At 40.2% G+C, this 18,736-nt stretch overlaps 1 protein-coding gene across 9 annotated transcripts in view; it reads left to right on the top strand.

Moving 5' to 3' along the window:
* The window catches only part of rims2a (regulating synaptic membrane exocytosis 2a), a 160,418-nt gene extending 145,295 nt beyond the window's left edge, over positions 1–15,123 (top strand). For all 9 annotated transcript variants that reach the window (XM_042490876.1, XM_042490880.1, XM_042490878.1 and 6 more), the window contains 5 exons: positions 11,668–11,809; positions 12,043–12,155; positions 12,884–12,985; positions 13,166–13,305; positions 13,425–15,123. In XM_042490876.1, coding sequence (XP_042346810.1) covers positions 11,668–11,809; positions 12,043–12,155; positions 12,884–12,985; positions 13,166–13,305; positions 13,425–13,628 — 701 coding nt within the window. In that variant the 3' untranslated portion in view covers positions 13,629–15,123. The remainder of the gene's footprint in view (positions 1–11,667; positions 11,810–12,042; positions 12,156–12,883; positions 12,986–13,165; positions 13,306–13,424) is intronic.
* The last annotated feature ends 3,613 nt before the right edge of the window (positions 15,124–18,736 follow it).

The raw sequence follows: 18,736 nt of genomic DNA, 5'->3' as shown, positions 1-18,736 counted from the left end.
AAAGGCATTTCCAGAAATCTGCTAAAAACAACTCCCACCTAGTCTGTTGCAGTTGACATTTTTGCCTCCATCGTGGCTCAGAAAAACTGCCATCTATAGAAAAGTTTGGTCTCATTTTGAACCCGAGCTCCTTCAGATTATCTCCATAATCCATATGTTATGATCTACTAAAGTTATGCATATTGTGAGACAAATAAATCCCAGTTTTTGTTATCATCACAGACATTTTTAGTGGGAGAGTTGGGAGGCACAACTGATTAAGATGGAACACTTTTTGGTTTGGGAAGGGAGAGAGGGGAATGGAGGTGTTTTATTAGATATTTAGTCTGAGCTTTGTCTCCATATCGCCTGTAACCTTAAAAATAACCTGCGTGTTGTCTCCCATTCATTCCCCTACTGTCATGCGTACTCGCTGGGCACACAGTCTGCCCTGCACTCCCTGTTCTACATCCACAAGTCCCCGGACACACCTGGGGGCGATCTGCACTCCACTGAGATCACTTTTCTTCTTAGAAATGTACATCACCCCAGGCTTGTGGTGTGTGTGGGTGATCCTCTCTCTTTTTGTATTACAGATCACAGGATGGAAAGCAATAGGAGGGCTTTTTCTCTTTTTCATTATTGCAGAATTATTATGGTATTTTTCTACCCTCTATATGACACAGCTAGTTGCATTCAACATGATAATCTATTTCAGTAGTTTTACCCCATAATGGCGTCTGTCTCGGAGTCTTGATGTGGTCCCAGAATAATTATTGACAGCACACTTTATATCTCAGCACCAGCCTCTATCTCCAAAGGCTTAGGAGGTGAATAGGGCAGGAAAAATAAGAAACTAATTAATAGGCAAAAACAGGCAAAGCTGACCGCAGTGATATAAATAAGATAGAGGATGGAGTCACTGGGGAAGATTCTGAGTATGTGGGATAAAACAATGTTAGAACCATCTAGTTTCCTGTTCCCTTGTGTGCAGTCTTTAGTATTAGCATGTGTCTTCTTATGCCCTACTTTACTCGACTGTATCTGACCCTGAAAAGAGCTCACTTTTTTTGGACTGGCTGCTAATGTATCTGTTAAAGAATGAAATGATAACATTTGAAGGTGTCGCATGTTGCCATAACACTGATTCTAAAAGTAACTTGTGAGCAACATGTTAGGTAAAGGACCTACTTATTGTTCAAGAAAGGGTTTGATAACATTCAATTTAGCATTGACGCACTACCTGACAGCTAAAATCACTCTGCTAGGAAACAGTTGTTCATGGTTACATGTATATTTTGAAGTGATTTAATACCTTTAATAAGTGAGTCAAAATATATTATCCCAGGTTCACTGTGTTCATTGATAGATGTTTAGCTTTACTGTCTGCAAATGAGGGCATATGTATGCCACTTAGTGAAACTGACTGCCCAGAATAGCCAAATGTATACATAAGAGAGAGCTATGCATAGGCTGCCCCCTCCTTTCTCCCTCCTCTCTCACCTACACTGACGTAGACTTGGACCTCCAAGACAGACTGTTTTGTATGTGTTAAAATAGCTGAACTTTGAGCTTTTAGCTGAGGTAATTTATCTTCTGAGTTGTGTTAGGTGCCTATATCAGCAGCTCCTCCGCTATCTGAGGCCTCTAATTAATCTCCTAGGGGGCCAGAGCAGACATGCTGCTCTCGGGATGATGCATGAAAGGAACACAGCAGCACAGGTACAGCCGAGGCTGAGGGACAACAGTGCCACACCACTTACCGCTTACTCCCCATCCCTCCTACTGCCTCCCTTATTCTCTCATTCTCTTCTAACTGACATTTGTATCTCACCCAGATGTTACATCCCATCTCTGTCTTTTCCCTCAATTTCTCATGTCAGCTTGTCTTCTCCATTTATATCAGTTCTTCAGTAACTCATCCTTTCCTGCTCCTCCAGTTTTCTCTCTTCATCTCTATTAAATACAATTCTATAGAGGACTCACGGCTGTTAATCAGCCTGAGCTCTTAGATGAGCCATCTCTGCACTGACCTAAATATGTGTGGGTACACTGTAGGAGCAGAGCTTTTGTACCTTCTATTAATGGAGTCGCTGCCATATACAAAGAATACATCACAGCTGTAAGCGGTAACCTACATGTACTAAATCCTTGTGAAAGTAGTTTCTACTGGTCAACAGTGGTCCTGTAGTGTTGTGTTAAAACTGCACTGTGCAGACGTCAGTGCTCTTTGTATCCATCAATTATATTGGGAACTGTCACACTGAGGATAGGCATTTGGCATTTTCTTGTTATAGTCTTAGCCATCTCCCAACTCTATTCAAGTGTGTTCTGGTGCATTCTTTGTACAACTTTAAGACTAACAAAAAAACAACACAGTATTATTGATACTCAAATTGGCACTGCTGGCATGCTTAAGTCTAATCATAATGTAGGTCCATTACACTTAAAACCCACTGTAAGATGTTACTGGATTTGCCAGTTTTCTCATTTACTATGTCATGTAAATGCAATTTGGCCTTGGATTGCAGGGCTAGTGTTACTGTTTCTACGGTTACTGTACATTCTGTCTCAGATGCTGTGCACCTGCAGCAAAACCTAAACACATTAGGTCAGCATGAAACACAAGACAGTTTTGTCTGTGTTTTGTAATCATGAAGATGGAGTTGCATCTTAAGCCCTACAGCTAACTGAAGCTGAAGTAAAGTAGTCAAGTCTGAGTTTGCTTTTTATGGCCCTGATATGTCTGCAATATTTCACTGTCAGGCTTCATAGTGGCAGAGCTGACAGGTGCTAAAGACAAGAGTACGCTTACTATTTTTTAAAAAAATGCAATATATTTCCCCTGACACATTTAAAAAAATATTGTTCTCTGTAAGTACTTCACTGTGCAGAGAAATTAAGTACTTTTTCATGGTATAAGAATCAAAGGTTAATCTCAGACTCAGTCTGTGTCTGAAATGGTGCTATCCAAAGTGTCTTGTTAGAATCACTGATGATTTAATGTTTATTCACGAACTGTGATGTGAATCAGAGGAGGTGGACTAAATAAACTGTTTCCACAGTGAGAGCAGCACATGGTGTCTCTCTTAGCAGACAGCATGCTTTGTATTGTCCAAGAAATTAACCAATGTTCTTGTTTTGAAGCCGTTATTTATGTGGTAATTATGCAGGAGCATAATTTAGCTTTGATCCAACAAAAATATTAGACCCATTGATTTTAACCCTGGGTATACATGTACAGTAACCTAACAAGCTAGCCCATGTGCATGAAGGTACGAATCTCTGGTCTTTACTGATGTCGCTACAAACTTGTTGCCAAATGACAAAAAACAATATTGTTCTGGCTTGTTCTCACTTAAAGAAACAAAGGCAGTTTCTATGCAGATTTGGCACCCCGGGTCAATATTAATTTAACATAGAAATGGCTCTGACAAATATTGTGATACTGCTGCCATTGAAATGATTGAAGGAAGTGTATTATTTTAATCTTGAATAGCTAAGACGCACAGCTTTGTCTTTACAATGTCTGTATTTTAGCACTGTGGTAAAAGCCATGATCATGATATTCTATTCAGTGCATAAAGTCAGAATTCTGAGTAAATTTTAGCAGTCTGCTTGAAGGATTAAACATTTTAAGCCAACAGTCAAGTGCTAAAAAGATACATTTTGGGATGAATTATCACTATAAAAAAATGATGTATCTATCTGCATGAGCTCAGCTTAAAAGCTGTTGATTCATCTTTTAAACGCTGCCGTGCTCCACCAGCTGCTCTGTGTTTTCTGTCTGCAGTGTGGCTCCTGCTCCACAGCCATATGTCTCGTTTTGCCTGAGTCTGAGCCATGGACACAGTTGTATAGTCCTGTCCCACATTTCAGTAGAATACACTCATGCCTCCCATCTGAACTGGACTAAAAATGAACTTCCACCCTGCATTTTTAACTGCTGCTAAAAATATGACTTCCTCGTCTGATTGTTTTGACTCTAAATGCTGACAGCACCACGCTGGAGCTGTCAGTTGATCAGGAAGCTTGATGAGACATGCGGTCAGAAAAATACTGTGGTGGTGTAGGTTGGTGTAGTCATGGAGCGTGAGCATGATGTTTCTGCTCCTCATAAAAAGTGGTGAAAAACACACTTATTTCCTCTTTCAGTATGAGAAGTAATCATGCCAGAGCAACATGTTTGTGTTGCAATTTTCACACATAACGGAAGTTTTTACATTTACCGTTAGAAAAAAAAAATCAGCTGGGGTGATGTCAGTAGTTTCTATCAGGGTGTTTCATATGCACATATAAGGCTTGGCAGTATTTAGATCCCCTTTCTCTCTCTCGTTAGCTCTCCATCTGTTGTACTCTGAGTGTTTGCACCACTGAGAGGAGGGAGGCAGCCAGGGGACACACTGTTCCAACTGCTATACCTCCTGTATTTCACATTTCAAATATGCCTCTCTTACCTCACACCTTCGCCTAAAGGTGTGAACCTTTTTGGTGAAGGTGTGAAGTGAAGGGCAAGACACTGTATGTGTGCATGTTTTGATGGAAAGTCTTTCACTATATATGAAACGTGAGCCAATACATTGTCAAAAGTGAATTTCATTTCTCAACTTATAATTGCAGTAACAGGTCATACAACATTTAAAGCTGTATGAATGAACATTTTTATATTACACCAAATCAAAAGGTGTCTCTGAGAGAAGATGTCGTTTGTAGTGACAGAGTAATAGCGTACACCTTTGCAGCTTTATGGAGCAACTTGAAGCTCTTTCCTTTTGTGTTTCACAGTTTTTCAAGTCTCGCTGCTCTTCTTCACCTCCGTGTCCTACATTTTCCAGCAAAATAGACTGATAACCAGACTATATGCTATTTTAATTTTACCAAACATTACACAGAAAAAATAAGCAACTACCTAACAAACAGTTTAACATCTAGCAAACAAAAGATCTGGATATTAAATATTATACAGTTCTTTGGAGTAGATGGAAACCACAAAATAGCTTAAAAAAAAGGAAATCCTGGACTTACAATCTTAAGGTGGACACAAACATAACCCCAATTATTACTAATTTTGCTCCATTTCTGCTAGGTGTTTAAATAGACTACTGTTTGCTAACATGTTAGTCACAACAACTTTATCAGGTGTCAGGAGTGCACATCTCAAATGAAGTGGCCCAAAGTCGATGAATGCAGCTTTAAAGTGCTGTAAAGTGAGACTGAAAGCTCAAAGGTGATATCATACCTTATTTTGTAATTAAAGTAATTTCCCTTTATAATGCTCATCAGATTTTAGCCAGACACAAGAGGGGAAACTACACTTCCAGACTGCAGGACTGGCCTGCATCAAGGTAGGCAGCAGGGAATGTAAACTGAGAAAAGAGAGAGCGTGCTTCCCTCCATTTGCGCATGCACTTGTGCGTGACCTGGTGTGTCTGCATTTAAGTGTCCAAGATGTGTGTTTGCTTGCATCTGTGCATGTGAGTGCCAGGGTGAGAGCCCTCCATTAAGGGGTGTTTACAGTGTGTAGGGACAGAGTCACCCTCTGACGCTTGGCCCGGCCGGGGATCATCAATCAGAAAGACTTCCGAGGGCTTCTGCCTGTGATCCCTGCCGTCTGCCAGACGGACCTTACATACGACTTCTGGGATATTACACTCTTTTGTTGTTGTAGTAGAATTGGGAGGGTTCTTCAGATTCCTGGGCTCTGAGGTGCTTGTGGTTTCTAGCCGTGTGGCCACTGTCATGTAGGTTTTGTCATAGTTTGGACTGAGACTAGATATAATAAGACAGAAATAAGACAGTACCCCCATGGCCTAAAATGGAAGGCTCGATTCTTACTTTTTTCAGGCAAAGTCTTGAAATTGTTTGAAATGTTGAAACTGGGCTTTTCATTTGTTAAGACTGTTAGGTATCTGTCACTGAAAGATTTCATCTTGTTTTCATGTGATGTACAAACTATTATCAGAATCCACGTGCAGTACTGAACAGACTGACTAAAATTAATCTTGTTTATTTTTCTTTAGGTGTCAGGTTTCAGATGTCATGTTTATGACAGTGAAATATGTTGTGATGCCGGTTTGCCGCTCTCTGCCACCGTGCAATGGGTGGATGGATATGAATAAACTGCACCACTGGTGCGAAAATTGAAACAAACAGCACGTGCCAAATGTGTTTTCAGAGTGAATGCCTCGTGAATCTACTGTCACCACGTATGCAGTCGTGTTAACCTTGACTTAGATCGTGAAGAGATGAACATTTTCTGGGGTGTTTTTTGTCTTTTGTTTTTTTCTCTCGCCAAGACAGTCTTATTAACTGCTTTTCCTCCAAAGCGATTCATTGAAAAAACACACAAAAGGTCAGGTCCTTTCTTTTGTTGTTTACTTCATTAAGTCCTATAATAATAACCAGTAGTTGTTGAAATATTTCAGTCTTGTGAACCTGCTGTCAGAGCAACAGAAAGACTTCCCTAAAGCCACAGTGCTAGTATTGCTAAAAACTTACAACATACATGTAATTGTCTTTAAGATAAGAGCTTTACCTCTAAGTGAGTCATGTTTTCATGCAATAAAATCTGCATAATCAGTAGGTGAATGTAACTATCTGAGTTAGCCGGGGCCAAAATGATACTCTTCCATAAAAAAAGACTGTAAGAGGTCCCATTGGAAATTACCCAATTATTTTGCAACTGTATTGTAACTGTACGTGTTTGTCTGTTTTCCCCCTAGCTGCTAATGTGAATAGTTGTTTTTAGCTGTGCTGACCTAGATGAAACCTGCAAATGGACGTCGTGCATTAAGAGGCTTCTTGGTGGAAGTAGGTTGCAGTGTCTCTTAGGGTAAAACTTTTGCCACGGCTATAACACCACAGGGAGCTTGCTATATTTATGAGGATGCAGAGGAGACCATAATTGTCCTGTCCTGTGCCTATTCTGCCAGACGCATGTTCAGAACAAAAGCACCACAGTTGGTGCTCTGGATAAGTGTCAGAGCAGCACAGTTTTCCTTCAATTTTTACCATGCTGCGGTAGTTACAGTGAGCAGAGAGGCTGAAGTTTAGTTTGAGGCCATGCATTTGCTTTATGTGTTAATTACACATCATGCCAGTGTCAGATTCATCAGTTTATCAGGGACCACCTGTGAAGAAATCGTTTCTCTCAGCACCACTGTTGTCTTTCTGCTGTGGACTGTTTAAAGTAGGCTGACCTTGAGGGTCCACAAATGTTAGAAATAGGCTGAAAAAGGCTTTGTGTTTGGAAAAGTTTGACTCAAATTCAAACAAAGAGCTTGTCAGATTGTTTGAAAGTGTGGTTTAGGATTAATCAAAGGACAATTATTTTCTCGTAACACAACATAGCTTGTGTCACCAAGGCTGTGGAGAGAAAATGGATGAAGTCTTCAGGTTGAGCATGTGAATACAATCATCCACTTCACTCTCTCAGCCACTGTGTAAACAGTCAGCAAAGAGCAATACCTCCCAACACACACTGCACAGCTGTGTTATGGTGGTTAAGAATGACAGAAAAATAAAGTAGCAGAGTTTGGCACGTGAGCTTTGAGTGTTCGCCATGTGGCTGAAGCCCGCTCATAGAGGAGCAGGGCTGTTGGCAGACTTAATGACAGCTTGTTTTCGCAGCCTCTGTGGATAAGAAGGGGAGAGGGAGGGATGGTGGGACAGGGGATGGAGAGAAAAGGGAAAATAACAGTGATGACAAAAGAAACACAGGAAGCACAGGGATGAGAAGTAGAAAGTAAATGACAAAGGAAGAGGTTTAAAAAAATAATGGCGAGAAATGAAGTAGGGAGGGGGGGCTCAGTATCTCTGGGTAGAGCTTGTTCACCCGTAGAGCCAGCCGAGGTGTGCCTGAGCAGCCCGGCTCTCTGATTGGTGGCGCGCGATGCAGCTCTCTCCCCTCCCCCCCTGAAGAAAGAGGTGCAGTAGGAACGTCAGACCCAGACAGCGCAAGACTCAGCTACTGAGCAACATTTCTCTGAAGCTCTCCCTGAGATGTATTCTGCAGAGCATTTAGGGACAGCCTAGATGGTAGCATAGACCTGATCTCCTACAGAATATAGTCTCCTACTACTAGGTTTAGGAATTTATCAAACAGATTAGATTTGCATTGATTTTTAAGCATTTATTTGTAAGGTCAGCAAGAGAAGACAAAGCCGACGTCTAGTGCATTCCATTCACTGCATTGAGAAGGACGACCGCCGGTCACCATGGGCAGGCAGGGGCACGATACCTCTGCTGCGGCTCCCGGGATGCGTATCCAGCGCTCCCAGAGCAAGATGAGCCTGTCTGCATCATTTGAAGCACTGGCTGTCTATTTCCCCTGCATGAACTCCTTCGATGAGGAGGACGGAGGTAAGATGACATCTGGGGAAATGGCCCAGAAGCAGCTGCTGGCCAGGGGGCAGCTGAGCCGTTTAAAGTGAGGGATGGCAGAGAGGGAGGAGATGGAATTAGGATTAGCGGGAAGATGCAGAGGTATTGATCGAAGGGAGAACTGGGGCGGGCTGAGAGATGTAATTAGTTTAATTAGGATGACAGAGTAGTTCAGTGAGGATAATAATGTTTGAGCCGTGTTGACTCTGTGCAGCATTATGAATTGAACGTTAACATCTATGCCTGCATCTGAAGAGAAGTCAGTGTATCATCCAGGCTATCAGTTTGTTGTGAAATACACATACAGCCTCTGTTGATGCTTCTGCAGGCGGTGGTGTTAGCATGGATGCTAGAAACCAGTCTACTCATGTTAGTCAATGTGTCATTTCCTCCTGATGATTTTAAATCTGGCTCTGCGAATAAAAACAAAGTATGAGGTAGCTGGACTGAATCATTGTTTAGTATCTTCTGGCGGTAGTGTGTATTTAACTTAAGAATACAACATGCTCTATGACGGTTGATGGAAATTTCCTTAACAGTTTTAAGTGATGACACCTGCTGTATCTGTTTATATTCATGACTCCCATGATGCTCTTGTCATTTCCTATTCCATTGGCAGAGGGATTTGCTTACAGAGAAGGGTAGATCATGGATTTGCAGTGCACAAGATTTACTCTTTATGTCTTTACTTATCTACATACTTTTTGCCTGATCCCTTCGGCTTATTTTAGCTGCAGCTTCACACACACTTGTAGTCACACTCCCACTGTTGGCCAGCGAGCAGCTCCGCATGTCATTGTCTTTTCCTGTCTGGCAGGGCCCAGATTTGAGGGCAGTGACCTTTTGGTGACGAGCCAGCTTGTCTGACTTTTAGGCCATTGTTGCTTCATGTTGCCAGATACTTTACAAAAGTGCTTGGCCACCGTATCCCCCGAGCAGCGTTGATAATGCTTCTGTCTTTGACACATTTACCTCATCTGCCATCGTGTTATAGGCAGTTGTGTGTGCATTTTTGGCTATAATGTAGATACATATGTGTGATATGTATGTAAAAGAATAGGAATAGCGTCTAAACCATGGTGCATTATTGGATCAGTCTGTTATGATTAGCAGTGCAAGTTTCAGCAGTTGTTGGGCAAAGCAACTCATGTAAAGATTTTTTTTATAAGATGGTCCTTTCATTAACTCTTTGAAACCTGAGCAAATTGGTTTGATTTCTTAAAAAAAAAAAAAAAAAAAAAAAAAACGTGGGTAGAAGGAAACCTCAACTTAACAACACATGGCCCAAAAATTATCTAAAAATGAGAAAAAAAGTTACAGGAAAATTCCCTGAAAATAAGCCAAAAAAGGTTATGTTTGGGTTAGGTTAAAATAAACAAAACAGTCAAGAAAATGAACTAAAAAGTGCTGAAAATAAAAATATCTATTTATTTATTGATTCTATATATCCATTATACTGTTTTCTGTAACAATGTTTAAATTTAAAAACAGTATAATTATAAGAATAGTTTTCTGGACAGTTTTCCCCTTGGAAAATGTTCTAATAATCAAATAATAAAAATAATTAAAATAAATTTTTAGGTAATTTTCTTGTCATCTTTTACAAATTCCTTGCATTTTGTGAGGCATTTCTTGCCAGGTTGGTCAATGACTTTTTCCCCATGTTTTCAAAATAGGTCAAACCAATTTTGCTCAGGGTTCAGAAGTGTCAAATACCTTGTGAAAGGCGTCTGAAACCAGCGCTAGAAATCTGTTGTTGATCCAGGTTTCAAAGGGTTAATATTGTAGGAAGCACAGTAAGGGTATATCTGTGATTTTAATCAGCAGTATAAATGGTACTGTAAGCATCTTGCAATTTGTGCAGCAGGAAACAGATTCCCATTGCTTGATGTGTTTTGAATGTTCATTGATATCCGACTGTCCACTGATTGGCAGAGGTCTGTGAGCCGCGGCTCGCTACAGACGTCAGAGAAGTCCTCTGCGGCTTCGTCTCCTATTGTAGAGCGTGAAGAGCAGGAAGAGGAGGCGGCTGAATAACTGAGATTTCAAGGCTGAAAGCCTTCATGCCTGTTTGTGCCTGTCTGTATGAGATAGGCTCAGGATCATCTCTCTGCTTCTCAGCCTCTCCTCTGACGCGACAAGGAAGGAGAGAGGAGGGAGACTGAAGACAGCGAGCCCGTCTTGATGCTGGATTAGGAATGCTGTAGTCTAGATGTGATTCATTTTTACCTTCATGGGAAATGATTAAGAGAAAATTGCATAAGGTCTATGGAAAGCACATTGTTTGTAAAGACTTTGCACCTGGTGGTTGCAAACAGAAAAGTGAACGCAACTCTGTGTTATTAGTTTCGCCTGGCTTTGCTGTGATTATGTGACCTCTGGGAAATAACATGATGCCCTCATTTTTTTCATTTGCAGATGTGAAAAGAGAGATGGCATGAGTGAAATAGGTGCAGTAACAGTCCGTAAATGCTTGAATGATCAGATTTCGATCATAGTTATGCTCAATTTTGTGTTTTGATGTAGAGATTATTGATATATTTCAGGTGCTAACATTCCAGTTTAACAGAACTAGCATCAGTGATAAATAATGATGAATGGTAATGCCTTTCTGTAAGCACACAGTGAAGGACAACTGACGAACTCTTTTCTTAATGAGATATAACAGGAAACATGATGGTAAATCTGTGTGTTTGTTTGTGTGCAGGTTGCCATGTTAATAGTCATACTAATGTGTAGGTACAGTATGTGTGCGACTTCCAAGGTTGCAGCCACGTGGCCCCACACGCAGTCAGGGAGGTTGGGTGGAGATGAGCAGCAGCAGGGCTAATGGTTGGAGTCAGCTGTCTTCTTGAATCAGTTAGGATGGAGGCCAGACGCTGGATGTTTATGGGTGGAGCACGGACTCACTACGGCTCCCACAAGACCGCCGTAGGCTGTCAGTAGCACAGCGCAGAGGAGTGCTGCACACGTTGCTCTGTTCAACAGACACTCAAAGAGCCGTAATTCTGTGGAGCTCGTTGAATGAGTGCCCTTGTTTGATTGCCACTGTGAAATTGCCATGATCTTTCCCAGAAAAACTATACTCACGTCACGCATTAGAGATTGATTTCCATTCGCAGAGTAGTCTTTGTTTTCCCTCTCGAATGATTTCTCAGATGAAAGCACAGGAATGTCAGTGATATTTCATGTGAGTGAAACTCGCCGTATGACTCGCAAAATGAACCAAAGTCATGGATTGACGGCCTCTATCACTCTTTCTCTCCCTCCCTCTCTCTTTCTTTGCGTGTGTCATTCTGCGCGCAGAAGCGGGAGGTAAGAAGTTACGCAGCACGATCCAGAGGAGTACAGAGACAGGCCTGGCGGTGGAGATGAGGAGCAGGATGACTCGGCAGGCCAGCCGGGAGTCCACAGATGGCAGCATGAACAGCTACAGCTCCGAGGGAAAGTAAGGAGACTCATATTCTGAGGACAGTCAAAAAGCTACTGCGTACATATTTTAGTAGCAGCAGTTGGTACTCACACAGCGAACAATTGATTTGATCACTCACGTCTTCACTCTGCATGATCTCCATGACATTTAAGAGACTACAGCCGTTTTCTTAACTACAGCTTTGTCATATATGACCAAAACTGGACCTTTCATCTCCATGGTAACCGGTGTGCCTTTCTCTGTTTCAGTCTCATCTTCCCTGGTGTGAGGCTCTCCTCAGATGCTCAGTTCAGTGACTTCCTGGATGGTCTCGGCCCCGCCCAGCTGGTTGGACGGCAGACGTTGGCTACTCCACCTATGGGTGAGAACAAGAATCCTGTCAATCAGTACATTAAAGCCTCCTTTCCACCAAGCACTCCAGTTCAGTTTGTTAAACATTAGAACAATTATGTTTGCATTTCCATTGTCAAAGTGTTGGATGGTACCCATAGAACCGCTCCATTACATCGTGTTCTTTCCATCACCCCTCTGAGAAAGACCCACAAAGGTCAAGAGAGAGGTCACTCTTCAACAAGAACTCAAAGTATAAACTCACTTTTTTTTAAATATCCCATCAACTGCAACTGAGACCGTAAATACTACAGCCTATTTTGTTCTGAAAATGTCAGTGTTCTGAAAATGTCATTGTTTCATGGATGAGATGTAGATGTCCATCTGCATCCACAGTTAAGAGGAAGCAGTGATGCAGATTTTATCATCCGAGTACAACCCTGCTTTCATTAAGAGCACCGACTAAGATAACAGATCTAAGTGCAGGTTGCATACAGGTTTTAATCTAAAGGTACTATACCCAAAGTGTTTGATGGAAACATGGTTTACATGGTAGCACGGTCATCCTTGGATTCACTTTTTGCACTTACACAAAATGTAAATTAAGCAAAGTTAACAATCTTGAAAGTGATTCATGATTTCAGTCCATATATAATGTAAAACAGATTTGTTTTAACAACATTTGTTTACTTATACCTTATTTACTGACAAAGCACTAGTGTGCTGAAAGTTGTCTATCTGTTATTTTTTATCATTTAGGCGACATCCAGATCGGTATGGTGGAGAAGAAAGGGGCACTGGAGGTGGAGGTCATTAGAGCCCGCGGCCTTGTGGGAAAACCAGGTTCCAAGGCACTGCCAGGTAATTTAAGCTCTCACACTGTCCTCATCACAGGCAATTCCACACTTATCTCATAATTCAGGGTAAACACTGATATATAATGAGTGAAAGGATGAAAAAGGAAGTTTGTTCAGGGCTGTGTGGAAAAGTATAGGCATTAGTGCACAGTGTAACATTTTCTTGGCTCTCCTCTGCTCTCAGCACCATATGTAAAGGTCTACCTTTTGGAAAACGGAGTCTGCATAGCCAAAAAGAAAACAAAAGTAGCAAGAAAAACCTTGGATCCTCTTTACCAGCAGCAACTGCCGTTTGAGGAGAGTCCAGGAGGGAAGGTTTTACAGGTAAGAAAGGTCTCAAAGTGGACACTCTAAATCAGTCTGACTAAAACATGTTCATTTCTCACAGTGTAAACCTGCATCATCCCTTGGATTCATTTCTTTTCCTGTGTTCTTCTCTGCAGGTCATCGTTTGGGGCGACTATGGACGTATGGACCATAAATCATTCATGGGAGCAGTTCAGATACTGTTAGACGAGCTGGACCTGTCCAACATGGTGATTGGCTGGTTTAAGCTCTTTCCTCCTTCCTCACTGGTGGACCCTACTCTGGCCCCACTGACAAGAAGAGCTTCCCAATCCTCACTGGACAGTTTCTCTCGATCATAGCAGCGTGTGGAGTGATAGCGTTGTTGTAGCAGCCAGTGTTGCGATTACAGGTCACGCCCCCCGGTTACACTGCATGCTTGATGTTGTGTCTTCTGAGCCTGTTTCTAGGGGTGCAAAAACGTGATCCTGTGTTTTGAGCAAAAACGTCGCACACATTGTGCACGTGGTGAAGCGTGTTGCAAGCACCTGGCGGCCGGGATTGCCGGGTGTTGTTGTTGTTGTTTGGAGGAAGCTGGAATGAACTCCTTAGCACGAGGAATCCGTCAGTTCCAGGTTTTCATCCAATTCGAAGCCATGGGGGTCAGTACTGGGAACCGCTAAATGAGTTCTACAGGAGCCCTTTTCGAATGAAAAATAAATGTTTTTGCTTACTTTTTTTTGTTTATTTGTTTTTTGTTTTTTTTTTTCTTTTTATGTCAGTGTACTTTTATCTGAGGGGGTGACAGTGTTTCTAACCAGATGCTTGGTCACGCCACGCCAACAGACCTAGCTGTGTAGATGGAGTTTTGGAGACCATCGCTTTGGGTGAGGTGTGTCCCAGCTTGTATCCACACTCCCCCAAACCCCAAAAGAAATATCCCGCATACTCTAGGTTTATGTACTGAATCAAAACGTGCTGGTAAATCACCAGGAAGACTTAAAGTTAATCAGAGGAAATATTGAAGTGGCTACCATCAACACTCCAGAGTAAACAGTAACGATCCAAACCCCATGAAAAAGATGTACAATCTACCATCATTCTTTCTCTGTTGATATATTGTATGAAAATTAAATGAGAAAAAAAATATTTTTTTTCCTTTTTAGTTCATTTGCATGGACACAAATTTAGCTGAATTAAAAGAAAAAAAGAAAATTATTTTCTTGAGGCTGCAACTTGCAAAAAAGATGAAGAAAAAAATAAATAAAACAGATCAGCCATTTTCAACAATTTATATTATTTTTAAAGATAAATTTCACTAGTGCATGGTTTTCAAGGGGAGTGAATGCAACATCGTGATTAAAAAAAAAAACATTGTTTATCATTCTTTAGACCATTCATGAGTCTGTGTTTTGCAGACATGCAGATAAGGGAAACTTAAAGGAAACTTTTGGAGCTATTTAACAGAAAATGTTTATGTGACAAAAAGTGAAAATGAAAATAAATGTAAATGATCTATTTCATTGTAAAAGGCTCATGCCTTATAAAGATAAAAATTATGTGCAAATTGTACATGTTTCTCTTTTTCTTCCTTGTCCCAGGGTACTTCTCATTGTACTATTCATTGCTACCATTGTTCAGTCCCCTGATATTGTCCAGATTTTAGGACTGTTGGTTCTTTTACAGTTCTGTATTGTTTCAGTATGTATTTTATTTTGGATTTGATTTGTTTAACAAGCATGTTGAAAAGGATTTTCTGCAACATGGCTTGGGCACACCTTACAGTAACTCAGCATGTTTTGATAAAGATGATATTTGGAATTTTTGCAGTTTCTTGTACAGTGCATGTCAACTTCATTACTTTTCTCCCTCACCTTAAATTGAACTCTACAGCAAATTAGTTCTTGGTCTTCTGCGGCCAATTATTGAAGTTTTAACAAAAACATTCCACCCCCAAGGTCATATTTTCTTTCAGGTTTTTGAGAAAAAAAGTGACAAGGAAAATATTTTATATTTAATGGAGGTTGACGAAACAGTTGTGATTGCAAGTGTATTTTATTTCAGTATTGTTGACGAACATGCAAAAATAATCTGTATTGGTACAGCAAGAGGTCTATACCTAATCAAGAGGCAGCAAACATGCAAAAGATGTGTGTTGCTTGGGTTAATTTTACAGGCACTGTATGTGAAGATGAGCTAATCACAAGTTCAAATAACAAGGGATATTGCCACAGAAAATGTTTTTTTCTTGTTTTAATGAAAATGAAATTAATTTACTATATTTTTGTTAGTTTTATTTAAAAGCCAAGACCAGTTTATTTTTTATTTTCTATTTTTAGTAATTATAAATACTTCTCATGTCTGGGAAGTATATAAATCTTATAGTTGCAGTATGTCTGAATGAAATTGAACTGAGGCATTATTCCTTTTCCATATGATGATAATGCGTTTTAATGTCCAAGAAAACCTTGTCGCTGTAACAAGCTACAGTATATATTTTCATTTTAATTTTCATTGTACATACCTTTAGATGTCAGAATTTGAATAAACAAGCTACCATGAATAGATTGATAGACTCTTTTGGAACAGGAAAAATGCCTCACATGATGACAAAGACATATGTTATTTATCCTTTTGAATGCCTTTTAATTTTCTCTTTTTGGTGCAATGTGTTAATGCCAAGGCTATGTCTTGGTTAAGTATGGTTGAGTACAGAGATTTATGTAAGTTATTTTTCAAATTAAAAATAAAAAATTGATATTACACTGATGCCAAGTGTTGGGTGATAAGATTAACACATACATCCACAACAACATGCTTTTTACAATAACTGCAGAAGTAGTAGGCTATGTATTCTTAAAAGGGTGCTACAGTGAGCCTGTTAGCCTGCTGGAAGTTATGTACCTTTTTATGAGGCCTCTCCCATTGCCATGCCCGCATTAGCCAACAGAGTGCTCCAGGGATAAATTGAACACAAAAGTTAGCATCGCCCTGGTTCCCTTATCAAATAGCCTACAGGATTTTTCAACTGGATTTTAGGTCATCACAGAATATAAACTCTGTAAAATTCATGATACTGACACACGTTGATCAGCAAGACCATCATCACAAGTTAACACCACTTTTATGATTTTTTAAAATGTAAATGCATTTGTTCAAAGTAAACACTGGAGTTTGCTTACAAATGAACTACACCATCTCATTTAGCCCCTTGTTAGCAACTGTCTTTTTTTAAAAACATATAGAAGTTTTAAAATTCACCAGTGTAGAAATAACCGATGTATTTTATGTTGTAGAATAAAACACAAAAGTCTCTTAAACTTGTCTTCAGCTTAAGCTCCAAAACCCTGGATACTACAATTCCCATAATGCAATCCGATTAAGCTGCATTACAGGACTCAATTCAACCATGACCTGAGGTCATGGGTCATGTTCTTAGACATACAAACGACCATGTAGCGTATTCAAACTGTGATACAGTCATCTTTATAAACGAAGCGCAGGTGTGAGTGTTTCAGAGAGCCATTTATCAGGAAGGTTTTTTTTTTTTAAACTTAACCATTAATGAAATGGACGCAGTCAGGTAAGACAATCATTCTGTAACAGGTTTTACACTTTATTGTGAAAAGGGCAAGAGGTAACTTAACAAGTATCACAATGTAATTAAGCATAGCTCTCCTGTTTGAAACACGAGTTGAGTCACAAGACAGACTAGCTGAGCTGTGGTTTAGCTTCAAACGTACAGACGTGTACTGTAGCTAAGTTAGTTAGCTAGTAAACTTTGTCTGTTAGCCAGCCAAATTTGCAGGATTCACTAGTTTTGTGACATGTTTAATTTGTTAAATTGTCTTTTGAATTACCTTTCAAACGTTTCTGTATGATAAATATGGTTAATATAACAAGACTAGGAGTCTTTAGTCAGTGGTGCTTTGAGCTAAACGCTAACACTAGCATGCTAACACGGCAATGCTACCGTGCTCCTGCTCAGCAAGTAGCCTAAATTATTCACAATTTCCAATAGTTGAGTGTGTTAACATGATAACAGCGCTACACAAGGACCAGCCAAAGGTGATGGGATTGTCACTTTGAACCAAACACAAACTGACAATTATTAAATTAAAATTTAAAGAGGCTTTATTGGCATGACCACAGTGAAACAGTATTGGCATTTTAGCAGTTGTTTTTAACAGGGAACAGTACAAAGCAAGCACAGCAACTATATTAACAACAGTATATAATGCAGACTGAGCTTCAGGACGTCAGTAAAAATAAAAAATAAAAAAACAAAACAATAAGAATGATGAGAATGCAAACAATTAAATAGTAATAGTAATAATACTGGCAATGGTAATAGTAAACTCTCTCTCTCTCTCTGTGTGTGTGTGTGTGTGTGTGTGTGTGTGTGTGTGTGTCATTCAGTCACTCACTGTTTCTCAGACTGTGACAGGTGAAGACATATTCTGCAGCCAGTCTGCAGCTCTCTATGTGTTCGCCCAGCAGGACTGGTAATATGCTTATGTGGATGATGTGGTCAAAATTAGGATGTTTGTATTTGAATTTGGGGAAATATTTTGTTTGGACTGGCAGGAGTTTTGAACATTCTGTAGGAAGTGCAGCTCTGTCACAGTTTTGTCTTGCTTGTACTGCTGGCAGAAGCGCTCCTCTTTAGGGAACCATGGTTGTTTGTATTGGTCTGTGTCGATGGCCAGCTCATGCTCACTGAGCCTGCGCTTTGTCAGGGTGGTTCTGTGTTTAATGTCAGTTAATGTGGTCAGGTAATCTACCATAGTATTCTGTCTGTTTAGGGCCAGATAACATTGCATTTTGCTTTGTGTTTTAGTCTGTTTTGTTTCTGGTGTGTTATAATTTTGTTGACTCTGATTGGTTTGTTCTCAGACTGGTCCTGGAGCAGAACAGAGTCAGAAAGAAAGGGCTTTGTGGTGATAGGAGTGGGGTTCACTGTTTTTTAGATGAAGCCAATATTTGGTTGCTTTTTTCTGAATATTGATGTATAAGGGGAATTGGCCTACGAGTTCATGATTTTTCAGTGTACCTGCAAGATACTTTGTCATGACTCTAATTTCAGAATCTTTACTGGCTGTTTGTCCAATTGGGCCCAATTCTGGTAGGAGAGAGGATGCCAGAGCTCACTACCATAGAGGAGAATTGGTGATGGATTCAGATCATTTGAACCTTCATCCTCAGAGCTATGCAGCTGGCATGGCTATCAAGGAATTCTCATTGTCACATAGGTGAGGTAATTCCTAATTGGTGCTGTGTTGAGTAAAATTATAAAGCAACAAATTATGTGTTTTCAAAGATCACAAACACTTTTTCATAAGAACCTTTTCGGGATGAAGCAGCTGACCTCAAAACCCTGTTAACAATATGAAGTTATTATTTTCCCTGTTGAAAATCTCAATTCTTTGAAAGCAGCTCTCGTTTCATAAATGTAACTTTGATTTTTAAA

The sequence above is a fragment of the Plectropomus leopardus genome, chromosome 7 (assembly GCF_008729295.1).
Source record: "Plectropomus leopardus isolate mb chromosome 7, YSFRI_Pleo_2.0, whole genome shotgun sequence".
NCBI classification, from domain to species: Eukaryota; Metazoa; Chordata; class Actinopteri; order Perciformes; family Serranidae; genus Plectropomus; species Plectropomus leopardus.
This window is presented reverse-complemented; position numbering and strand designations above follow the sequence as displayed.